The sequence below is a fragment of the Ascidia mentula genome, chromosome 6 (assembly GCF_947561715.1).
Source record: "Ascidia mentula chromosome 6, kaAscMent1.1, whole genome shotgun sequence".
Lineage (NCBI taxonomy): Eukaryota > Metazoa > Chordata > Ascidiacea > Phlebobranchia > Ascidiidae > Ascidia > Ascidia mentula.
In genome coordinates, this window is record NC_138571.1 from 6,651,676 (window position 1) to 6,677,536 (window position 25,861).

General features: G+C 37.7%; 3 protein-coding genes across 3 annotated transcripts; all 3 read right to left on the reverse strand.

Moving 5' to 3' along the window:
* Nucleotides 1–5,497, reverse strand: LOC145907050 (protein-glutamine gamma-glutamyltransferase E-like). The gene is made up of 14 exons (XM_082994489.1): nt 5,473–5,497; nt 5,135–5,269; nt 4,744–4,941; nt 4,428–4,688; nt 4,034–4,281; nt 3,617–3,791; nt 2,966–3,154; nt 2,449–2,588; nt 1,777–1,933; nt 1,324–1,487; nt 983–1,112; nt 742–908; nt 282–418; nt 1–145 (listed from the first exon to the last, which is right to left on the reverse strand). Exons 1-14 carry the CDS (start codon nt 5,495–5,497, stop codon nt 1–3), a joined length of 2,271 nt encoding a protein of 756 aa, XP_082850615.1.
* A 2,441-nt stretch (nt 5,498–7,938) lies between these two features.
* LOC145906185 (discoidin, CUB and LCCL domain-containing protein 1-like) lies at nt 7,939–10,870 on the reverse strand. The gene is made up of 9 exons (XM_082993605.1): nt 10,570–10,870; nt 10,013–10,171; nt 9,505–9,624; nt 9,284–9,436; nt 9,125–9,226; nt 8,949–9,065; nt 8,722–8,886; nt 8,488–8,666; nt 7,939–8,256 (listed from the first exon to the last, which is right to left on the reverse strand). Exons 1-9 carry the CDS (start codon nt 10,625–10,627, stop codon nt 8,119–8,121), a joined length of 1,191 nt encoding a protein of 396 aa, XP_082849731.1. The 5' UTR covers nt 10,628–10,870; the 3' UTR covers nt 7,939–8,118.
* Nucleotides 10,871–15,012: 4,142 nt separating this feature from the next.
* LOC145906187 (discoidin, CUB and LCCL domain-containing protein 1-like) lies at nt 15,013–17,840 on the reverse strand. The gene is made up of 9 exons (XM_082993606.1): nt 17,535–17,840; nt 17,213–17,371; nt 16,695–16,814; nt 16,474–16,626; nt 16,309–16,410; nt 16,136–16,249; nt 15,909–16,073; nt 15,675–15,853; nt 15,013–15,437 (listed from the first exon to the last, which is right to left on the reverse strand). The coding sequence occupies exons 1-9, from the start codon at nt 17,590–17,592 to the stop codon at nt 15,300–15,302; spliced, it is 1,188 nt and encodes a 395-aa protein (XP_082849732.1). The 5' UTR covers nt 17,593–17,840; the 3' UTR covers nt 15,013–15,299.
* Nucleotides 17,841–25,861: the final 8,021 nt, after the last annotated feature.

Below are 25,861 nucleotides of genomic sequence, written 5' to 3' on the forward strand. Positions count from 1 at the left end.
TTATTTAATCGTTACAGATTTTGAAGCCCTTATGTTGTTTATCTCTTGGGCATCAAAATCAGCATAAAGGGCGGTTTGTCCTCTGCGTTTTGGTCTCACAATAACTTCTTTCGTCTTGAAACTTTCTCCAGGTTCTATCGGGTCTCTGTCAACGATACCAAAGCTGATGTCAGTTACACGGTTTGTAAAATATCCGGTTATAAATAGTTAAAAATGAATTTTGCACACAATTTCATTGAATAAACAAACTTTCACAACTTTCCAAGTAGATTAGAACCTACCTCAGTGTAAGAACGGTGCCATCAGTTACACCCAATCCTTCAAGTAGAATTTGACCAAATGTCAAAGACACTGGCAAGGGATTTGTGATCCTAAAGGAAATTTTGTTGTTTCTGTTGAACTTCAAAACGTCATTGCACTGTACAAAGAATCAAATTTCAAAATTAAACACCATGAACGTAAAATGTCATACAATCACCTAATTTGTAACTGTTTCATCACATTATAACAAATGCACAAGACGCAATACTAAACGAGGAATACGCAAAGATTGTGACACTGCAAATCATTGACAACAATATCATTGAATTTTTTGGAGCCAGTGCTGGATTAGAACTTTGCTGACCAGAAGGCAAATCTACCAAGTTCTTGGCGAATGAAATGCGAACATTGCTTGTTTAATTAATGCGGCACTGCTTACATAGAACTTAATTAAATTAGGTTTGTATCTAACGTTGGAACCTGAATCATAAGACAGCCTGGTGGACTGCGGACATTAACATGGAAAGTGTCGAGATACAAGTTGTCAGTCTCCTTCACACGTGCAGTAGTGGTGACGCGAATGACATTTTCATCAACAAGTCGAGCTCCATATTCGTCGAATTTTACGGTAATATTCTGATCACAACCTAAAATGTCAAGAAATTTTATATGGGAGGGATATCCATTATGGCAATATTTTAAAAAATGTTGCACGTCTTACTGTCATTTTTTTCGATTTTCTTTTCCAGACGAACCCGTTTAACCAGATTCTTTGATTCTCCGTTATTCAATATGGCGTTCATGACAGTTGTGATTGTGACGTCACGAGTGAAACCTGACCTGTTGCTGACCTGTCATAAAATTGTAACGAAGTATAGTTTTATCACAGGAAGTATAAAGGCTGTAAAAACGAAACATTTTACGTAACACCGCAAATATGAAAACAATATCGTAAAATTTTTGCCTTCGAAAAAACCTTTTAATGGCAAAATGCAAATTTAAGAATGGCCAAAAGAGCAAAATGTTTTTAGAATTACAAACACAAGGAAAAAGCACAAGTACTTTAACGGCAAAGATCAAGTCTTTTCCATTGACGGCATTGCCGACAGCTTTTATGTCAATTGTGAAAACCCCTTCGTCCTCGATAACTTGAAGTTTGTCGTGAAAATCTGTTTTTCGGCCGTGGGCAAATGCTCTCTCAAAAGCCATTCTCTCTTCCTTGCTTCCTAGTATAAAATGTGGAGTGCTTGCTTTACATACTGTAATAACTTAAATGGAAAAACTCTGTGTTTCGTATTTTCCTATATCAGTGTCTTGTCCTATGTCTTTTAATGTTTACCGCGATTTATTCCTAAATGCAAAATAAAATACCATTGTTGATTCTCAGCGAACACGTTATAATTTTGTGAAGCAAAAATGTTACTTTTTACTCCAAAAATCTTTATGTGATCGACAATTCCCGGAGACGCATATTTCACGAAAAAATAATTTACGTCAAGTGTAAACTAATGTTACCTTCCGGAAATTTGTAGGAACTTGTCAGATCTTGTCTGGTTGAAGACATCTCAGCCTTAGTGCTGATATGTCGTCCAACGTAACGTCGGTTTCTCCTGATAAGTTTGATCACCTCTCCAGCATCGTTCACCATCCAGTAAACAAGGTCAGCATTAACCTTTACGAAAAAGTTGCAGGCCATCAGCCAGGCGATTTTTATGAGCTATAATATTTTAAAAATTGTGATTTTTTTGCTAAATATGCCCTTACTTTTTTGTCATTTAAATATTAGCAGTTAATTTACAAACAAGCAGTTAATCGACAAACAATATTTACTAAGAGTAAATATTAAAAATATTTAGCTTCCAAAAAAACTTGGAGTCGACCAAAATCTTGCCATTTTATGGTTTTAATAACATAAAAAATATTTTATAACCCAATGCATAAAATGTAGCTTCATACTTTGTAAACTTTTTATTATCATTTACCCTGGAACAAAATCATGTGATATTTGTGCGTGTCAGAGCATTTAGGCCGGGTGCTAAAATATTACTTCAGTAACAAAAGTTGCCCAAGTAATCAACAATAAACGGACAACGTCGTATCAACGACACATTAGTAAAATGTACGTGGATAACGTACATGTTTTAAAGTGTAATTAGGTACATAGATCTTTCCACGAAATCAACCTACTTCGCTAAATATGAAACCGGTGTCGCTTCCAATGTAAATCTCCCCATTCTTGACAGCTTTTACGGGTGCAGGTCCGCATTGCATCAACCCGGAACTTTCCTCCTGCGGCGTTGCATCGACCACCTGCCACCCATCGTATCCTGTCAAAAAATCATAAAAACTATTGGTGACGATGTTTATTCAAGCGCAAACAAATAAGACCGAACGGACATTGGGGACAGTATTTAGAGCCTTTATCAGTCACTTTTCTCGGAAATACTGATTGTTAAATTTGTATAAATGTTCGGTAAAACGACGTGTATTTGTTTTCATTCATTCATTTTGTGGGAATTTTAATCACAAATACTTGTGTAGACTGAAGATATCAGGGTTACACTTGTTTTTTGTTTTGTATTTTATGCCCTTTTTATAAGAGAATATCTTGCAAAATAGCAACACCTCTTACAGCATAACTTTAAATGTAAACAGTAATTTACTGTTTTGGAAAAAAATTTTTTTTGAGGAAAACACTTTTAACCTTCAGGGAGATCTGGTCTTTTGAACCAGGCCTCATTCCACACGTGGAAATTCCAAATAGAATCGTTAGACCTTCTCGATACTTCTCCGCTGGCGTCCAAAAACTTATCTATGGTGGAGTTGCCATCCGTGTCATGCGCAGACCTGAAGTTTGTCACTGATCGGCCAGGAATTCCAAGCGCTCGTAAAGCTGCAAAAACAAATTCAGTCCTACAGTCACGAACTGCACTGATTAAACCTTACAGGTCGAAACAGTGTGCTCCACAACGAAAACTGTTATATAATACACTAACGAACATTGTTTAGTCGTTAAATATCCAACATATTTGCAATAAACAGCAACAAATAGATTTAGTTGCCTCTTGTGTTTTATCATATGGCATGACAAGGCAGGTTCGCCCCATTGTAAATGCGATATCAGCTACTGTATTTCGATCATTAGAGATACTGGCAGCCCAGGCATTGTAACCAAGCTGGATTAAAGCCACTTTATGCCGACCAGAAGGACCAAGATTTGGTTTGAACTCTCGACCCAGGACATAGTGGACTCACCGGGAGAATGATTTTTTTTATACGATTAGACAGGACAAAGTTGCAATTAAAAAAGGTTTAACTTTTGAGTTATATCTGGTCAGGATATTTATGCCGATACCTGTTGTAAGTAGTCCAGAAAACACCCAGCACTGTCCGTACTTCACCGGAGCTTTGGTTTGCATCCACTGTTTCAGTATAGCAACGCTACTGCTCCAAAACGTGGGGGCTTTGCCTCCTGAATAGTTTCCGGACCAATTGCCCACCAACACCCCTCTGTCGTCATTGGAGTTAACCTTCATCAAAAAGCGCATTTACTAAACAATGCCATTTTTAGGGGTAATTATTGAGCAACGAACGAAGCACATCCATACACATGAAAGGACTATTTGGACGAATCTGTATGTGTGGCCTGAGAAGACTATCGAATAATGTTTTTATCAAAAAAAACATTTTTCCTATTTTGATTTAGGTAATGAATTTGGAACAGCACACAACGGATGTACATTTTGTTCAACCAGAACTATAACAAGCTCACCATGGCTGCCAGAACTCTGCTACAGTAAATTGGTGAGGACGACTTCCTGCGAGCTTTCTGTGGTTCTTTCTTTGCTCTCGCGTCATCACGAAGCATTTGAAGAACAGCGTCCAACACACCTTCCTCAAACTGACCAAACAACCAAGTTCTGGCGGAAATCTGGTTGGAATTTCCTACGTATATAGTTCCAGTGGCCTTCATCACGTATTCATGTCTCGAAAGTGTGTTTTCCATGAAACAACTGTCGTCTGAATAAGCAAACATGGAGTACTTAATCATAGACGGCAAAATACTTTTATCTTCTTTGAAAACGCAACTTGAAAGATTTGTTTATCATGGGGAATATTGGAGGAGCTTAATAGCATTGAAAACATTAAAAAAGTACTAGTTAAACCTTCACTGAAGGGGTTGAAGATGACGATGATGTCAGGTTTTGTTGTACGTTCCGTCTTCTTTCCATCCTCAAGCTCACTCGCGATCTCGACCGTGAGTTTGTAGCGACCGATGATCGCGTCAGATGGGATGTTGACGTCCACACTTATCTTCTTTACGTTCAAATCCTCTGAATCAAATACACAAGACCACCCACCCACGTCATTAGTCTTTAACATCGGGCAACGGAACTTAGTCCCAGTGGCCACGTCTGCCTTTGCCCCTAAAATGTAGTTTTAAACATGGAATCTTGATGAAATACACAAAATGGGTTTTACCGATTGAAAATTCCAACAGTACTTTGTCGCATTCTGGATTATAAGCACGGTTTTTGAAATAAAGATCCAAATTAAACTTGCTGGCTCGCCTCACTATTAAAGATTTGTGTTCGTATTTGCTCGTGTTGTGTGTTTTTGCGTTTTTATCCTTCAAGTAGTCCACCTTTTGTATTTTCAAAATTTCTTGCGCACCAGCACCTGCAAAAGAACTTTTTCGTAGACACACTAACCTTGCATTTTTACGAACTAATGTTTGTCTGCTAAACACTTCGTAGGCAGTTCACAGCTTATTCGAGATACCAGTTTTTACTTGTAACATTTGCCTTTTCTGATTCGTTTCAGAACTGCAGTCATTTACAAAACAACGCAGTCTTAACACAATTATGTTCACCCGCTTCATTCTCTTCGTCGTCGCGATTGTTAAAGCGATCAACCCGATCAGGATTTCGATCCAAGAAATTCCGCAACGATGTAGGGTTGCGGTCAAGGAAGTTAAAAACATCTTCTTCCTCGTCAGAATCAGGAGCTGCGACAAAAGCTATTACAGTTAACAACGTTTTAATAAACTCCACTCTTACTGTTGACTTTTGGCAACCAATGAATTTAACACCCATGAAACATTGCCGTTATCGATAAGTTATGCTAATTATTTAAAGCTAAACATTCTGGAACTCACAGAGATCTCGCTTTACCAAAATATAACATCCTTGTTTAAAAAATAACAAATACCTCCAGTGCTCGAAGAATTGCCCATAATTTTCTGAATTTATTTCCAAAAGTTAACAATGAAAAACTGTAGCTGCTGTTGAGCTAAGTGCCATATGTCGCAGAGTATGTAAAACCCAGAGTCTAATTGCAGAAATAACAAATGTTCTGCTAAAAAGGAGTTATCGACACTAGAGTATCAATTTCAACTACTTCCTTTTTCCTGACATTTGTTGTGGGTTAAAATAAAATACTTGTTTGTGTTTACTCGAACTCATATATGTACCCATCAAATGTTTGTGTATTTATCCAAATGAAAATAAAATAAAGCGAATGCCGCATAATTTTTTTATACATCGAGTACATTACTTTTTATCATTTCTGAAGATACGACATGTTAAACCCAGTATAGCTCTTTACACAGTAACGGTTGCTGAAGATACGCTAACAGGAATAAAATATTCCAACCAATCGGACGACTCGTATCCAAGTTCATAGGGATCCCATTCTATTGTAATGTGGAGTGCCGAACGTTCTGGTCCAGAAATAGTCGCTGTCTTGCGCCCAGACCGTAAATTGGAGATGTCCTGCAAATGCATTTAATGAAATGCTAATGCAACTATATTCCAAACTTGCACCTAAGACTAAATCCCTGTGGCTTGTTTTCTAGCTTCTATACGAATGTTACGTACGGGCATAAAACGGTGTTTATACCTTTTCGGCGACTTCTTCCCTTCCGTCGCATTCAGCTGCGAGATGATTGTCAGCCTCAGCCATTGTTGCCTGCACTCGGCGTCTAGCATGGCAATCACACGGGCAGGTTATAGTCGGCGGCAATCCCACCGATGGGTTGATCCTTGGCGGGTGGTTTGGCGTAAAAGGCATTTCCTCACCAACTTTCAGGGAGACTTTTGTTAGTGAGCGTGATTATATTATGTTCTCCACTTCCAACAGCAACGTGTGGAAAACGTCCTCATCCAGGTTACTTTCGCCCTAACTCCTCGAACGTTCTGATCATTTCTTCCCACACTTCACCCATGTTGCTCCTGGTGGGAACGACTACTTCACCTCTGTTGGCACAGGCAATCGCCGATCTGATTGTGGTTCCACTTTTTTCCAAGTTGTCGAAGAGCAAACCTGAGTCACTTGTCTTTCACTTGTTTTAGATATATCTATTTCTACTATAATTCGGCATCGTCAAAATCACTAAAAACAACGCTGTTAAAACAAAAAGGTACAAAGAAACTGACACGAAGGACTAAGGTCTGTACACTGGTATACGTTCTGACAGTTGCTGTAGACAGGTGAAAACGTGTGAAACCAGCACAAATGGATAGTAAGAAGCAAGAAAACAAAAGAAAATTTTTCACTTTTATTTTTTTTGTAATATTCGCAGGTAAGGAGCGGGAATTACACAAATAGAATGAAATTTATACAACAAGTAATTTAAGCCCGAACATAAAGAAATTTGTGCCATCGTGGTAGTGGCGTATAATTAAACTGCAACAATTACCTAAACAAAATTTTACTTGAATTCAAGTATCCCTCGTTACATATTCAATCCACGTTTTGTGAGAGAGAATAAACGTCGGTTGGTGGACAGCATCGGAAGGTGATGGGTTGCGACAAGTCGCATCAGACGTTAGTTGTTCATCCGGCCGAGCAGGCCAAATCAAACCATTTATAACGAAAATGCTAAATTTCTTCAAAAAAAGTTTCCTTTAATCCAATTCGGGACCTTTGAAGGGACCAAAGGGCTGTGCAAAAACGATGAAGATGTGGTCGGGATTGGCTGGTGAAATCACGCTTTTTCAACCATCGCATCGCTACTGGTGACCCTTAGGTCTGCAACGATAAATGGATTCTATGGCAGTAAATTGGTTATTTAAGCGTTGAGTTTATCAAAAGAAAAAAAGCGAAATAAAATCGTGAATAAAAACAAGAAAAAAATCCTAAAATGCAACTCACGAAATATGTAAAAAATGGAAACGCAAATTCGATGAGATGTAAAGAAAAGGCTAATACATGAACCTAATAAAATTTCCAAAATTAGTTTTAAATTTCTTCCCAAAATATTTGCCCCTGGTATTTAATCACCCTAAGGACGAAAGCGATGTCAACACGGTAATGTAAAGCATTGTTTACCTGGAGTGGTTTATTGAGAAGTGATGGACTTGCGTTACTTTTTCCTTGGTTGTTGATCTATGGGGATCTGGCAGTGGCACGATTTCAAGTAGAGTTGGTCCGGGAGTTTCATCCATCATCAATCCACGTAATCAGGTAACTGTTCTGATCGTTTGTTTTATTTAATTGTTGATTATCGACACCAAGTTGCAACTCTCCAGACTTCATTTTCACCGGCACGATCAAATTTAATCAGCACATCCACTCACCAAAACTCAATGAGAAATATACAATAATTTATTTACATTTTAGCGATGTCAAGCTGACTTTGGCAGTAATTTTGCAAACAACGTTCCAACACGTGCAACTGTGCCAAATAATGTGAACACATATTAACCAGATATGGTCGAGTAGTTTAAATTTCGCACATATTACACAGATATTTTGATATATTCCGGATGTAGATTCTTTGTGAAGATAATTCGGCATGCATGAAAACTTTCTACATTCTGTCTTGCATTATTTTCTCCTGTTATTTGAAACGTGTTAACAAACAAGATACTCATGACGAACAGTCATATGGTTGTTGTAAGTTTGTGGATAAAGTCGCAGCTTGATGGCAATCACCGGTTGGAGAAATCTTCTTGTAACTCTTGTTGTTCTGTCTGTATTCCCAATAAAAACCTGGTAAATACACCAAATTATAGAAGAATTGCGAATATAGAGTTGATGGTTGTTCGTTATTTGGTGCTATTGAGTTTGTGTGCTCTCGAACCATGTTAATCAACAGTTTATATAATTTAGGCAATATCGCATTGCCTCGACTACCATTTTTGTCAACTTTCACGAAACTGATTCACATTTTAACTCTAACGTACGGAAGTACTTCAACTCAATGCAAAACTGCAAACCTACATCATTGGGGTTATTACAGTTCGCAATGTATTTCCAAACCGACGAATTAGGTGCCAGGTATGATATCTTGTAGGTCTTAACCCATTGTAGGGCATTACCATCGGCTCTTCCCTGTGTTATTACACCTGTGATTTTTGTGGGATTCTGCAGTGCGACTTCAATGTATTCACCAACATTATCTGATGAGAGAGTTTTTATATCAATTCAGTTTTATTAGAAAATTAAGTTAATTACGTTGAATTGGAACCCATCCGCCAATAGTTAATCCAGGAACATGGGCCTCATCAAGTCTTCCAAACCAAGGTGCATGAAATGTATTTATTCCAAAATCAAAGTATGAGCTTGCTGTCATCGCATTATCTGGTATTATCGTACGGTTTCGTAATCCAAGACTGCAATCTGTATATTCACCAAATATTAAATATCTTGCACTAAAGTTTCTGCAAAGTAAACAAACACACCTTTTTCACAGTTACTACCTCCATACCACAGATCACAAACACATCGATATCCATTTAAAAGATCAACACAGGCAGCATTGTTTTGACAAGGATTAGAAGGAAAGCAGTCGTTGATATCTAATATTTCATTTGTGTTGTTTGACAATTAATAAACTCCAGTAATTTTGTGATTTTACCTGATCTAAATGTGAACTTTGATCCCTTGCAAGATGTTTGATTGCTTTCAAAGTTGACTCCACTTAAATATTTGTAGAATGTTACCAAACCCCCAACGTTTTCTAAGATATTAATAATCACAACATAACATTTTAACATGCCACAACAAACTATATTACCTTGTATAATTCCTTGTTGCACTGCTGCAGCACAAACCGAACTATTGACGGTATATGTGCCTGTTCCGCATGAGTAGGTATTGCCACGACAACCAGGTGGACAATCGACTTGGGTGACATCATTCTCACTATTTCCAGTTGTCGAACAAGTAACTTAAAATATTATTAGCGTTAAATTATTTGATAGATTTCACCATTTCTTTCTGCACTAAAACACTTACTGGAAAATGTATAAGTGTAATTTGCTGCTGGGCAAGATATGCTTGTTACTCCGTTTCTTGACTCACCAACATAACTCATTTGACCAAATCCGCGGAAAATATCGACTGGTCCACCACTTGCTACATAACCAAACGATTCAAAATATTGCAATTGTTATTGTTTGTTCATGGTCAAATAAATTAAAGATTTCTCGTATACATCATGACTTGGATCAAGCTGTGTGTCGTGATTTTTTCTATTTGAGCTCACCAAATCTAATTGTGGGGTCGCAGAACAAATTGGCTTTTGTAGGGCAATTGTTTATTTTACTTGTTTGTTGTTTATTATAGGTCACCCCATCCACAAAGTTGTTCGAGGGGTCAGGACCATTCCTTATTTTACCACCCTCGCCCGCAAAATCCTCTTTCATAAAGTAGACGCACACAAGTCATATTTCAAAAATAGATTGTTTAGAAATTGCTCTTCAAAACGGTAGGCGCCTTGTTGTGGATCATGTAATTATCTTACCATCTATCCACAAATCATGCATTGCAGCGAGACATATTGGACCTTTGGAATAATGTGAACTTCCACATAAAGTTGATGAACCGACCGTTGGACAGTTGGGCGGACAAATAACTCTCGATATGGAATAATTAAGAGCCGATAGTTTGGTGTTGCAAGTCACTGTCAGAAATATAACAATTGATTAGTGGACACCAGCGTAAATGTAAACACCGCGCAAGGAATCTGCAATAAGTCCTCCTCATTGAAGAAAAGCATCTTACATGAGGGATATAGTTCCTGCGACAGTTATTTGTCTTTAGAGCTGATCTAAAGTTTTAGGTAACCAGAAGTCTAGCTTTTCTGTAAATTATGTGGCGAAATTTTTATTGACATATTTTGTCTTTTGAGCACACTGTAGTCGCTTTCTACATCATAAAGCGATGTTTAAAATTAAAAGTTTTGCATCCTTGAACCCGATATTAGGGCTGTCGCACCGTGTGACCGGCTGTAGCATTATCTCGAAACTTTCAGCACATATTCCATTTGTTGAGTAGTAAATAATAAATAAATGCACTTACCTGTTAGGGCAGATATATTCTTTATGCAGAGAACAAACACAAAAAGTTTCAAATGCATATTTGTATAAAATGTCTATAAATGATGAAAGCAATTTGCTGAGCTCTGTGATTTTGTTGCCTAAAGGCCCGTTTACACACGAGCAGGGCACAGGCGGTTTTTACACTACTGGAAAATTTGGGAACACACTTGTTTTATGGTCTTAAATGTAGAAAAACAAACAATTTTGTTCCAACTAAATAAATCAGAAAATAAAAACAGTTACAGGTACAGGTACCAACATGGTGATGCACCAATCACTCAAATCAAATTCTTCAGTTCATACGCTTTACCGACCAACAACATTTATATCTATTGAAATGAAATTTTTGCTCGTTGATCAAAAGCAATCAGTAGTCGGAGTAGTCGGTATTATAAATGACTCTTTACGTATCTGAAACTATGATATAGGCGATATAGCCAAGCGCCCAAAGTTAGTGCAATCATTAGACAATAAATTAATGACAATTTTCCTGCTCGCATACAGGATATGACGTGCGCCGATTGTATGAAGAATAACGTTAATCAAACGATCGTATTCATACGTGAGAACACCTGTCGACCAGCGACGGGTTAGCTTTTTCCTCGTCCTTGTGTGTCGCTAAACACTTGAATTTACTAATTTTTATAAACCAAAAGTTTAAACCGGTTTGTTGTGACGATTTGTAAAAACACTACATTTAATCAAAGTGCGATAATCGAAATACTGATCCAAGATTTTAGTGTTTTGAATTGCACTCGTTTATGTATTTGAAGTTTTGGAATCTAAGACAACATTGTCGTTATAATTCGCTGTATATATTTATGTCATAATTTCAAGTTATTTTTTTCTTTGTTGTTATCCACTGAGCAATAAACGATAGTTGTAAAATCACTGTGTACAATGTAAGCGTCACTTTCATATAACCTGCCTCATAAACTTATTGCCTTTTCTTCTTTCTTGGCGCACTGCAGTAGCTGTAAATTATGTTTATGAATCAACTACATATTGTATTTTAGTACAGAAATACATATCAGTGATAAATTTTATACCTATTTTTTTTGTATTTTGTTAAAATAGATAATTCCAATCAATTCACAGTACAATCCATACACTATATCCAGCATGCAGTTATAGTAATCAACAACTACACCAACAGTATACCTTCCTCTAACACTGAAGTGCCCAAATAAAATCATACCATCAATTTGCACGAACAATAACAGGGTATACCCTTCTCCTTCAAAGGAAGTTCAAAGGAAGTCCAACACAGCAGCACGGGTTACTTCATGAGCCTAATTGGATATAAAAAAACGTAGCACATACACATTACCACATTATAATGTACATTGGTTTCAACACATCTTTCTTTATAAAGTACATTTGTTGTACTGGTATAAATTTTACACTGCACAGTGTGAGGTCATATCAATTTGCTCGTCAACAAAATGTTTGCGTTGATGTGTCTAATATGATGTTTTCATTTCACGGAAACTTAATTAATGAGAAATTCGTTTTTAATGCTGCAGGTCCATACCTCAAGAACTAACTGCAGGTAATTACACGACAAACAGCATAAGCACTTACAACGTAACTTAACAGCAAGGGGCATAAACTAACGCACCAACCGAATAATACATTCGTCTGTTCCTCTGACTTCCAAATGTCGCAAAGCACAGTTAACAGGCAAAGAACAATGTTCTCCACTTCCGACAACTGTGTAGGGTAGCGTCGTCTAGATTTTCCTCAGCATAAATCGCGATCATAATTCTTCGGACAGTTCTGATTATTCATTCCCACACTCCACCCATGTGGCTTGCTCCTGGTGGGTTGAACGACCACTTCACCTTCCGCTGGCGCAAGTAGTCGCAGATCTGATTTTGGTTCCATTTTTCACGTCTTCTTTCATAACGCGGTTAGCACCGACGAAATTGATTCCGTTATCCGAGTAAACGTGTGATATTGGACCACGTCAAAACATGACCATCTTTAACGTTCGTTACTCACTACATAAACCATCCATACAGCCTAGTTCAATTTGATTTATGCGACCAAAATTTCTTTAACTGTTGACTTACGCAAAAAAATAGCCACAGAACTGTGCCTTGTTTTTCTTAAGCACTACAGGTAGAGGAACATGGAGTTTTAGTACAAAAAAGTAGAAAATAAAAAGACAGGAATATAAAGTACGGATGCATTCATTTATGCCACCTTACCTTGTATTACAGGCAGAGGTAAACTTGGTCGGTTGCATCTTTGCGAGAATGTTCGAATCGGTTCTATTCTGACTTGTTGTTGGTCAACCCGATTTATGTAAACTATTGAAGGTGCTATTGTCTCATACACTGAATGTTCATAGCTGTATACAAGAAATAGAGAAACTAGTTTCAGAACCCATTGTTTGTCGAAAATCCCTACAAACAGAACGTCAACTTATTCCATTTAAAGTCCAACAGACGACATCTGCATTTCTTAATCACACAAGCGCGGTTTGCCAGCAGCGCAAGCGTCTCTTCGACAAATTTTACGCTGATTAAATCATTTTGATAGGCTCTGAATAATATAGTCGCTCGGGGGCGGTAAAGAGTAACGAAAGCACAAAATTTAGGTGTCACAAAAGCGCAAGACGAAGGTTCGAATCCTGACAAAGTTAATAAACCAATGAGTTACGTAAAGGCACATACCACGCATTTTGATTGTTCAAATGTATTTGTCAAAGAAAATTGCGAAATTGTTACCCATACAAATATGCGAAAACCATTATAGTCTCTATTTCCCTTTGTTTGATGTTTTTTTTTTCAGTGCCGCGTAACCTGTCCGAGTGATTGCTACGCTAGACTCCGATACTTCAAGTTCAGCATGCTGCCGATAAGTTTAAGCAACGATGGTCAAAGTTACCAAAGTTGGTTAACACTTTTCTGTTTTGTTTTCTACGTTTGACGCAACCCTCGTTACTGCGTGAACAAAGGCTGCGCAGTAGCCGTGCGCGTGCACACCGCCTATGTTTGCTGGTTCTTGTGTTGCCAGTTTTTGATATGCGTTTCAATTAGGATTCTACTCAAATAAGGTCTTAGTTACAAGCCTGGGTAATGGTTTTGACTGTTAACTGTGCCTTGTGACAATCGGAAGTTTTACCGCCATTTGATTAATGCAACTGATGGATGAGATTTTACAACGAACATCCTATTTGCGTACAGATCACAAATATATGTACAATTGTGTTTCTTTGTGTTTCAAATAGAAACCATTCCTGTTCCTGTTCGTTGATGTCGCGCCGTCATTCCTTTCATATTGAATACAAGTGCGTGTTGTATTCTGCGTGCTTGGCGACTATATGGGAAAATTAGAAGCGCATTTTCACCACATTTTGTGCTACAGGCAAATTGAACTGCTGTGTATAGCGCCGCTGATCCGCTGGGACACAGCAGCACGTTAACAGAACGGTGTCCAAAAACCCAGCGTCAAATTTCAAAGAAAACAAAAAACAAAAGGAGATCGAATATTCATACATAGTTACCGAAGCGAGAGTATCAATTACTACTTCCATCTTCCTGACATTTGATGTGGGTTAAAATAAGACATTTGTTTGTGTTTATCAAACTAATATATATACCCACCAACTGTTTGTGTATTTATCAATGAAAATAAAATAAAGCGAATTACGCGTAAAATTTGTATACATCACAAAATTTGAGTATATTACTTTTCAACATTTCAGAAAACAAAACAGATGTTTGTAATCATTTCTTAAAATTATACATGTTAAACCCAATATTGTTCTTTGCACAGTAACGGTTGGTGAGGGTACGCTACAACAGGAATAAAATATTCCCACCAGTGGGACGACCCGTATCCAAGTTCATAGGGATCCCATTCCATTGTAATATGGAGTGCCGAACGTTCTGGACCAGAAATAGTTGCAGGGCGCCGTCTTGCGCCCGGAACGGAAATTGGGAATTGTTCCGAAATTGCATATAATGAAATGCTAATGCAAAAATATCCCAAACTTGCATCTAAGACTAAATCCCTGTGGCTTGTTTTCTAGCTTCTATACGAAAGTTACGTACGGGCATAAAACGGTGCTAATACCTTTTCGGCGACTTCTTCCCTTCTGTCGCATTTAGCTGCGAGGTAATTGTCCGAGGGTACTCCCTCAGCCATGGTTGCCTACACTCATCGGCAGCATGCTGAACCTGGCGGTATCGGCGTCTAGCGTGGCAATCACTCGGGCAGGTTATAGTTGCCGGCAATCCCACCGATGGGTTGCTCCAACTCTCCAGACTTCATTTTCACTGGTATACGATCGAACTTAACCAGGACTCATTGAGAAATATACAATAATTTATTTACATTTTTAGCGATGTCAAGCTGACTTTGGTGGTAATTTTGTAAACAACGTTCGAACACGTGCAACTGTGCCAAATAATGTGAACACATTTTCACCACATATGGTGGAGACCACAAGCCTGAAAACCTAATGATCGCGATACGATAGCTGTGATCGCCAAGCAAGGACCTGCGCAGTGGGGCGATCCTGCCAATCATGCCATTGCATGAAATATTACTGCATATGGTGGAAAAGTTTAAATTGCGCACAAATTACACAGATATATTTATATATTCCGGATATAGATTCTTTGTGGAGATAATTCGACATGCATGAAAACTTTTTACTTGTTGTCTTGCATTATTTTCCCCTGTTATTTAAACCTGTTAACAAACAAGATACTCATGACGAACAGTCATATAGTTTTTGTAAGTTTGTGGATAAAGTCGCAGCTTCATGGCAATCACCGGTTGGAGAAATCGATTAGTAACCTTCGTTGTTCTGTCTGTATTCCCAATAAAAACCTGGCAAATACACCAAATTATTGAAGAATTGCGAATATAGAGCTGGTGGTTGTTCGTAATTTGGTGCTATTGAGTCTGTGTGCTCTCGAACCATGCTAATCAACAGTTTATATAATTTGGGCAATATTGCATTGCCTCGACTACCATTTTTTTCCACTTTCACGAAACTGATTCACATTTTAACTCTAACGTACGGAAATATGAGTACTTCAACTTAATGCAAAACAGCGAACCTACATCATTGGGGTTATTGCAGTTCGCAACGTATTTCCAAACCGACGAATTAGGTGACAGGTATGATATCTTGTAAGTCTTAACCCATTGTTGATGATTATCAGCTGCTCTTCCCTGTGTTATTACACCTGTGATTTTTGTGGGATTCTGCAGTGCGACTTCAATGTATTCACCGACATTGGCTGTACAAAGAGTTTTTATATCAATTCAGTTTTATCAGAAAATTAAGTTGATTACTTTGATTTGGAGCCCATCCTCCAATAGTTAATCCAGGAAAATGGGCCTCATCAAGTCTTCCAAACCAAGGTGCATGAAATGTATTTAATCCAAAATCGAAGTATGAGCTTGCTGTCATCGCACTATCTGGTATTATCGTACGGTTTCTTACTCCAAGACTGCAATCTGTATATTCACCAAATATTAAATATCTTGCACTAAAGTTTCTGCAAACGAAACAAACGCACCTTTTTCACAGTTACTACCTCCATACCACAGATCACAAACACATCGATATTCATTCAAAAGATCAACACAAGTAGAATTGTTTTGACACGGATTGGGAAAGCAGTAGTTGATATCTAATATTTCATTTGTGTTGTTTGACAATTAATAAATTACGTTAATTTTGTGATTTTACCTGATCTAAATGTGAACTTAGATCCCTTGCAAGATGTTTGATTGCTTTCAAAGTTGACTCCACTTAAATATTTGTACAAAGTTACCAAACCCCCGATTTTTTCTGAGATGTTATTAATCATAACATAACATTTTGACATATTAAGAACACAACAAACTATATTACCTTGTATAATTCCTTCTTGCACTGCTGCAGCACAAACCGAACTATTGACGGTATATATGCCTATTCCGCATGAGTAGGTATTGCCACGACAACCAGGTGGACAATCGACTTGGGTGACATCATTCTCACTATTTCCAGTTGTCGAACAAGTCACTTAAAATATTGTAATCGTTAAATTATTTGATATATTTCACCATTTCTTTCTGCACTAAAACACTTACTGGAAAATGTATAAGTGTAATTTGCTTCTGGGCAAGATATGCTCGTTACTCCGTTTCTTGATTCACCAACATAACTCATTTGACCAAATCCGCGGTAAATATCGACTGGTCCTCCACTTGCTACATAACCAAACGATTCAAAATATTGCAATTGTTATTGTTTGTTCATGGTCAAATGAATTAAGGATTTCTCGTATATATCATGACTTGGATCAAGCTGTGTGTCATGATTTTTTCTATTTGAGCTCATCAAATCTAATTGTGAGGTCGCAGAACAAATTGGCTTTTGTAGGGCAATTCTTTATTTTACTTGTTTGTTATTTAGTATAGGTCGGCCCATAGTCGTATCCACGGGGGTTGTTCGAGGGGTCAGGACCATTCCTTATTTTACCACCATCGCCCGCAAAATCCTCTTTTATAAAGTAGACGCACACAAGTCATATTTCAAAAATAGGTTGTTTAGGAATTTCTCGTCAAAAACGGTAGGCGCCTTGTTGTGCATCATGTAATTATCTTACCATCTATCCACAAATCATGCATTGCAGCGAGACATATTGGACCTTTGGAATAATGTGAACTTCCACATAAAGTTGATGAACCAACCGTTGGACAGTTGGGAGGACAAATAACTCTCGATATGGAATAATTAAGAGCCGATAGTTTGGTGTTGCAAGTCACTGTCAGAAATATAACAATTGATTAGTGGACACCAACGTAAGTTTTGCATCCTTGAACCCGATATTAGGGCTGTCACACCGTGTGACCGGCTGTAGCATTATCTCGAAACTTTCAGCACATATTCCATTTGTTGAGTAGTAAATAATAAATAAATGCACTTACCTGTTAGGGCAGATATATTCTTCATACAGAGAACAAACACAAAAAGTTTCAAATGCATATTTGTATAAAATGTCTATAAATGATGAAAGCAATTTGCTGAGCTCTGTGATTTTGTTGCCTAAAGGCCCGTTTAAACGCGAGAACAGCAGGGCACAGGCGGTTTTTACACTACTGGAAAATTTGGGAACACATTTGTTTTATGGTCTTACATGTAGAAAAACAAACAATTTTGTTCCAACTAAATAAACCAGAAAATGAAAACAGGTACAGGTACAGGTACCAGCATGGTGATGCACCAATCACTCAAATCAAATTCTTCAGTTCATACGCTTTACCGACCAACAACATTTATATCTATTGAAATGAAATTTTTGCTCGTTGATCAAAAGCAATCAGTAGTCGGAGTAGTCGGTGTTATAAATGACTCTTTACGTATCTGAAACTATGATATAGGCGATATAGCCAAGCGCCCAAAGTTAGTGCAATCATTAGACAATTTTCCTGCTCGCATACAGGATATGACGTGCGCCGATTGTATGAAGAATAACGTTAATCAAACGATCGTATTCATACGTGAGAACAGCTGTTGCCCAGCGACGGGTTAGCTTTTTCCTCGTCCTTGTGTGTCGCTAAACACTTGAATTTACTAATTTTTATAAACCAAAAGTTTAAACCGGTTTGTTGTGACATTTGTAAAAACACTACATTAAATCAAAGTGCGATAATCGAAATACTGATCCAAGATTTTAGTGTTTTGAATTGCACTCGTTTATGTATTTGAAGTTTTGGAATCTAAGACAACATTGTCGTTATAATTCGCTGTATATATTTATGTCATAATTTCATGTTATTTTTTTCTTTGTTGGTATCCACTGAGCAATAAACGATAGTTGTAAAATCACTGTGTACAATGTAAGCGTCACTTTTATATAACCTGCCTCATAAACTTTTTGCCTTTTCTTCTATCTTGGAGCACTGCAGTTGCTGTTGATTATGTTTCTGAATGAACTACATATTGTATTTTAGTACAGAAATACATATCAGTAATAAATTGTATACTTATTTTTTTTGGATTTTGTTAAAATAGATAATTCCAATCAATTCACAGTACAATCCATAAACTATATCCAGCATGCAGTTATAGCAATCAACAACTACGGCAACAGCATACCTTCCTCTAACACTGAAGTGCCCAAATAAAACCATACGATCAATTTGCACGAACTATAACAGGGTATACCCATCTTTTAAGTTTATATGAAGTCCAACACAGCAGCACTGGTTACGTCATGAGCCTAATTGGATATAAAAAAAATTACCACATCATAATGTACATTGGTTTCAACACATCTTTCTTTATAAAGTACATTTGTTGTACTGGTATAAATTTTACACTGCACAGTGTGAGGCCATATCAATTTGCTCGTCCACAAAATGTTTGCGTTGATGTGTTTAATATGATGTTTTCATTTCACGGAAACTTAATTAATGAGAAATTCGTTGTTAATGCTGCAGGTCCATACCTCAAGAACTAACTGCAGGTAATTACACGACAAACAGCATAAGCACTTACAACGTAACTTAACAGCAAGGGGCATAAACTAACGCACCAACCGAAAAATACATTCGTCTGTTCCTCTGACTTCCAAATGTCGCAAAGCATAGTTAACAGGCAAAGAACAATGTTCTCCACTTCCGACAACTGTGTAGGGTAGCGTCGTCTAGATTTTCCTCAGCATAAATCGCGATCATAATTCTTCGGACAGTTCTGATTATTCATTCCCACACTCCACCCATGTGGCTTGCTCCTGGTGGGTTGAACGACCACTTCACCTTCCGCTGGCGCAAGTAGTCGCAGATCTGATTTTGGTTCCATTTTTTCACGTCTTCCTTCATAACGCGGTTAGCACCGACGAAATTGGTTCCGTTATCCGAGTAAACGTGTGATATTGGACCACGTCAAAACATGGCCATCTTTAACGTTCGTTACTCACTACATAAACCATCCTTACCGTCTAGTTCAATTTGATTTTATGTGACCAAAATTTGTTTAAATGTTGACTTACGCAAAAAAATAGCCACAGAACTGTGCCTTGTTTTTCTTTTACAGGCAGAGGTAAACTTGGTCGGTTGCATCTTTGCGAGAATGTTCGAATCGGTTCTATTCTGACTTGTTGTTGGTCAATCCGATTCATGTAAACTATTGAAGGTGCTATTGTCTCATACACTGAATGTTCATAGCTGTATACAAGAAATAGAGAAACTAGTTTCAGAATCCATTGTGTGTCGAAAATCCCTACAAACAGAACGTCAACTTATTCCATTTAAAGTCCAACAGACGACATCTGCATATCTTAATCACACAAGCGCGGTTTGCCAGCAGCGCAAGCGTCTCTTCGACAAATTTTACGCTGATTAAATCATTTTGATAGGCTCTGAATAATATAGTCGCTCGGGGGCGGTAAAGAGTAACGAAAGCACAAAATTTAGGTGTCACAAAAGCGCAGGACGAAGGTTCGAATCCTGACGAAGTTAATAAACCAATGAGTTACGTAAAGACACATACCACGCATTCCGATTATTCAAATGTATTTGTCAAAGAAAATTGCGAAATTGTTACCCATACAAATATTCGAAAACCATTATAGTCTCTATTTCCCTTTGTTTGATGTTTTTTTTTTCAGTGCCGCGTAACCTGTCCGAGTGATTGCTACGCTAGACTCCGATACGTCAAGTTCAGCATGCTTCCGATAAGTTTAAGCAACGATGGTCAAAGTTACCAAAGTTGGTTAACACTTTTCTGTTTTGTTTTCTACGTTTGACGCAACCCTCGTTACTGCGTGAACAAAGGCTGCGCAGTAGCCGTGCGCGTGCACACCGCCTATGTTTGCTGGTTCTTGTGTTGCCAGTTTTTGATATGCGTTTCAATTAGGATTCTACTCAAATAAGGCCTTAGTTACAAGCCTGGGTAATGGTTTTGACTGTTAACTGTGCCTTGTGACAATCGGAAGTTTTACTGCCATTTGATTAATGCCATAAAACTTTACTGCCATAAAACTGATGGATGTGATTTTACAACGAGCATCCTATTTGTGTACAGATCGGTGGCAAAACATTTCGGTAAGTGTACTAGTATTTGCCATGTCTATAAAATATATGTACAATTGTGTTTCTTTGTGTTTCAATTAGAAACCATTCCTGTTCCTCCTCGTTGATGTCGCGCCGTCATTCTTTTCATATTGAATACAAGTGCGTGTTTTATTTTGCGTGCTTGGCCACTAAATGGAAAAGTCAGAAGCGCGTTTTCACCACTTTTTGTGCTAAAGGCAAATTGAACTGCAGTGTAGCGCCGCTGATCCGCTGGGACACAGCAGCATGTTAATAGAACGGTGTCCAAAAACCCAGCGTCAAATTTCAAAGAAAACAAAAAACAAAAGGAGATCGAATATTCGTACATAGTTACCGACGCTAGAGTATTAATTACTACTTCCTTCTTGCTGACATTTGTTGTGGATTAAAATTAGACATTTGTTTGTGTTTATCAAACTAATATATGTACCCACCAACTGTTTGTGTATTTATCAATGAAAATAAAATAAAGCGAATTACGCGTAAAATTTGTATACATCGAGTATATTACTTTTCAACATTTCAGAAAACAAAACAGATGTTTGTAATCATTTCTTAAAATTATACATGTTAAACCCAATATTGTTCTGCACAGTAACGGTTGGTGAGGGTACGCTACACCAGGAATAAAATATTCCAACCAGTGGGACGACCCGTATCCAAGTTCATAGGGATCCTATTCCATTGTAATATGGAGTGCCGAACGTTCTGGACCAGAAATAGTTGCAGGGCGCCGTCTTGCGCCCGGAACGGAAATTGGGAATTGTTCCGAAATTGCATGTAATGAAATGCTAATGCAAAAATATCCCAAACTTGCATCTAAGACTAAATCCCTGTGGCTTGTTTTCTAGCTTCTATACGAAAGTTACGTACGGGCATAAAACGGTGCTTACCTTTTCGGCGACTTCTTCCCTTCTGTCGCATTTAGCTGCGAGGTAATTGTCCGAGGGTACTCCCTCAGCCATGGTTGCCTACACTCATCGGCAGCATGCTGAACCTGGCGGTATCGGCGTCTAGCGTGGCAATCACTCGGGCAGGTTATAGTTGCCGGCAATCCCACCGATGGGTTGCTCCAACTCTCCAGACTTCATTTTCACTGGTATACGATCGAACTTAACCAGGACTCATTGAGAAATATACAATAATTTATTTACATTTTTAGCGATGTCAAGCTGACTTTGGTGGTAATTTTGTGAACAACGTTCGAACACGTGCAACTGTGCCAAATAATGTGAACACATTTTCACCACATATGGTGGAGACCACAAGCCTGAAAACCTAATGATCGCGATACGATAGCTGTGATCGCCAAGCAAGGACCTGCGCAGTGGGGCGATCCTGCCAATCATGCCATTGCATGAAATATTACTGCATATGGTGGAAAAGTTTAAATTGCGCACAAATTACACAGATATATTTATATATTCCGGATATAGATTCTTTGTGGAGATAATTCGACATGCATGAAAACTTTTTACTTGTTGTCTTGCATTATTTTCCCCTGTTATTTAAAACCTGTTAACAAACAAGATACTCATGACGAACAGTCATATGGGTAATGTATGTTTGTGGATAAAGTCGCAGCTTGATGGCAATCACCGGTTGCAGAAATCGATTAGTAACCTTCGTTGTTCTGTCTGTATTCCCAATAAAAACCTGGCAAATACACCAAATTATTGAAGAATTGCGAATATAGAGCTGGTGGTTGTTCGTAATTTGGTGCTAATGAGTTTGTTTGCTCTCGAACCATGCTAATCAACAGTTTATATAATTTGGGCAATATTGTATTGCCTCGACTACCATTTTTTTCCACTTTCACGAAACTGATTCACGTTTTAACTTTACAGTACGGAAATATAAGTTCTTCAACTCAATGCAAAACAGCGAACCTACATCATTGGGGTTATTGCAGTTCGCAACGTATTTCCAAACCGAGGAATTAGGTGCCAGGTATGATATCTTGTAGGTCTTAACCCATTGTTGATGATTATCAGCGGCTCTTCCCTGTGTTATTACACCTGTGATTTTTGTGGGATTCTGCAGTGCGACTTCAATGTATTCACCAACATTATCTGAAGAGAGAGTTTTTGTGTCAATTCAGTTTCATCAGAAAATTAAGTTGATTACTTTGATTTGGAGCCCATCCGCCAATAGTTAATCCAGGAACATAGGCCTCATCAAGTCTTCCAAACCAAGGCGCATGAAGTGTATTTAATCCAAAAGCATAGTATGAGCTAGCTGTCATCGCATTATCTGGTATTATCGTACGGTTTCTTACGCCAAGACTGCAATCTGTAAATTCACCAAATATTAAATATCTTGCACTAAAGTTTCTGCAAACTAAACAAACGCACCTTTTTCACAGTTACTACCTCCATACCACAGATCACAAACACATCGATATCCATTCAAAAGATCAACACAGGCAGCATTGTTTTGACACGGATTGGGAAAGCAGTCGTTGATATCTAATATTTCATGTGTTGTTTGACAATTAATAAATTACGTTAATTTTGTGATTTTACCTGATCTAAATGTGAACCACGATCCCTTGCAAGACGTTTGATTGTTTTCAAAGTTGACTCCACTTAAATATTTGTAGAAAGTTACCAAACCCCCGATTTTTTCTAAGATATTATTAATCATAACATAACATTTTGACATATTAAGAACACAACAAACTATATTACCTTGTATAATTCCTTCTTGCACTGCTGCAGCACAAACCGAACTATTGACGGTATATGTGCCTGTTCCGCATGAGTAGGTATTGCCACGACAACCAGGTGGACAATCGACTTGGGTGACATCATTCTCACTATTTCCAGTTGTCGAGCAAGTCACTTAAAATATTATTAGCGTTAAATTATTTGATATATTTCACCATTTCTTTCTGCACTAAAACACTTACTGGAAAATGTATAAGTGTAATTTGCTGCTGGGCAAGATATGCTTGTCACTCCGTTTCTTGATTCACCAACATAACTCATTTGACCAAATCCGCGGTAAATATCGACTGGTCCTCCACTTGCTACAAAACCAAACGATTCAAAATATTGCAATTAATTTTGTTCATGATCAAATAAATTAAGGATTTCTCGTATACATCATGACTTGGATCAAGCTATTTAAAGTCAACAAATACAATTGTGGGGTCGCAGAACAAATTGACTTTTGTCGGGAAATTCTTCAGTTTGCTTTTTTGGTGTTTATTATTGATCGGCTTGTAGTCGTATCCACGGGGGTTGTCCGAGGGGTCCGGACCATTCCTTTTTGTGAAATATGTTTGTCTGTATTGATAGCTAAACAAACGCCACTGTAATTTTTATTAAAAATTCCCGTGAAAACTAGAAACTTTCGTTAACGTGGACCTGAAAACCTCATCGAACTTGCAATAGACATTGTTTCCAACAGGAAATTGCAATGCCAAGCGGTTTCCTTTTTTGGAAACTCAATTAGTTTAGTTGATGAACACGTTGCCAATATTGAGGAGGTTGAAAAAAAAAACGTTAGCGCACACAAATGTGCAAATTTTACCACCCTCGCCCGCAAAATTCTCTTTTATAAAGTAGACGCACATAAGTTATATTTCAAAAAGAGGTTGTTTAGGAGTTTTTCTTCAAAAAGGTAGGCTCCTTGTTGTGGATCATATAATTATCTTACCATCTATCCACAAATCATGCATTGCAGCGAGACATATTGGACCTTTGGAATAATGTGAACTTCCACATAAAGTTGATGAACCAACCGTTGGACAGTTGGGAGGACAAATAACTCTCGATATGGAATAATTAAGAGCCGATAGTTTGGTGTTGCAAGTCACTGCCAGAAATATAACAATTGATTAGTGGACACCAGCGTAAATGTAAACACCACGCAATGAATCTGTCTATCTTTATTATTGCTTAAAGACGAAAACCACCTTTCATGAGGGATCTATATTTTGTTTTCATATGATAGCCATTTCAAAAATTGAGATGTTAATACTTATTATCAACCTACGTTGAAAGTAACCAACAGTTTTGAGCAAACTGCAGCCGCTTTCTACATCATAAAGCGATGTTTGAACCAAATGTTTTACATCCTTGAACCCGATTTTTAAACTATTATTAGCAAGCTTTTCGCAGCCATAAGTGTGACCGGCTGTAGCATTATCTCGGTACTTTCAGCACCTAATCCATTTGTTGAGTAGTAAATAATAAATAAATGCACTTACCTGTTAGGGCAGATATATTCTTCATACAGAGAACAAACACAAAAAGTTTCAAATGCATATTTGTATAAAATGTCTATAAATGATCAAAACAATTTGTTGGTTTTGTGAATTTGTTGCCTAAAGGCCCGTTTACACACGAGCACAGCAGGGCACAGGCGGGAACACATTGGTTTAGTGGTCTTAAATGTACAAAAACAAACAATTTTATTCCAACTAAATAAATCAGAAAATTAAAACAGGTACAGGTACAAGTATGGGGATGCACCTGATAAATCAAACTAATCAAATTCATCAGGAGTTCATAAGCTTTGCCAAACACCGACATTTTATTTCGTTACTTGTCAATGCGTAAGTTACAGTATGTACCCGCAATACCGGCACCTTCAAATCCATGTACTATTGAAATGAAATTTTTGCTCGTCAAGCAAAAGCAATCACATGTACACACAGCAAAAGCTCACAATGAAACAATACGAAATAGACAAGATAGGCAAGCGCTCAAAGTTTGTGTAATCATTGGACAATAAATTAATGACAATTTTCCTGCTCTCATACAGGATATGACGTGTTATGACTGCATGAAGAATAACGTTAATCAAACGATCGTATTTATACGTGAGAACACATGTTCCTGGCGACGGGATAGCTTTTTCCTCGTCCTTGTGTGTTGTTAAACATTTGAATTTACTAACATTTATGACGAAGCAAGATTATAAAACCAAAAGTTTAAACCGGTTTGTTATGACGCTTTGTAAAAACACTGCTATAAATCAAAGTGCGATAATCGAAATTCTGTTCCAAGATTTTAGTGTTTTGAATTGCACTCGTTATATGTATTTGAACTTTTGCAATGTAAGACAACATTGTCGTTATAATTCGTTGCGTATATTTATGTCATAATTTCATGTAATTTATTTCTTTGTTGCTACCCAGTGAGCAATAAACGATAGTGGTAAAATCACTGTGTACCATGTAAGCGTCA

What these genes read in the sequence shown, in the direction of transcription:
- LOC145907050 (XM_082994489.1), bottom strand. Translation starts at nt 5,497, where the DNA reads ATGGGCAATTCTTCGAGCACTGGAG. An exon ending in CAATTCTTCGAGCACTGGAG is followed by an intron (nt 5,270 to 5,472) that starts GTATTTGTTATT and finishes CTTTTGTCGCAG; the next exon opens with CTCCTGATTCTGACGAGGAA. An exon ending in GGCACCGTTCTTACACTGAG is followed by an intron (nt 146 to 281) that starts GTAGGTTCTAAT and finishes TATCGTTGACAG; the next exon opens with AGACCCGATAGAACCTGGAG.
- LOC145906187 (XM_082993606.1), bottom strand. Translation starts at nt 17,592, where the DNA reads ATGCATTTGAAACTTTTTGTGTTTGTTCTCTGTATGAAGAATATATCT. An exon ending in TAAGTTCACATTTAGATCAG is followed by an intron (nt 16,250 to 16,308) that starts GTAAAATCACAA and finishes ATGAAATATTAG; the next exon opens with ATATCAACTACTGCTTTCCC. An exon ending in ACTGCAATAACCCCAATGAT is followed by an intron (nt 15,438 to 15,674) that starts GTAGGTTCGCTG and finishes TGTATTTGCCAG; the next exon opens with GTTTTTATTGGGAATACAGA.
- LOC145906185 (XM_082993605.1), bottom strand. Translation starts at nt 10,627, where the DNA reads ATGCATTTGAAACTTTTTGTGTTTGTTCTCTGCATAAAGAATATATCT. An exon ending in GCATGATTTGTGGATAGATG is followed by an intron (nt 9,625 to 10,012) that starts GTAAGATAATTA and finishes TTGGTTATGTAG; the next exon opens with CAAGTGGTGGACCAGTCGAT. An exon ending in ACTGTAATAACCCCAATGAT is followed by an intron (nt 8,257 to 8,487) that starts GTAGGTTTGCAG and finishes TGTATTTACCAG; the next exon opens with GTTTTTATTGGGAATACAGA.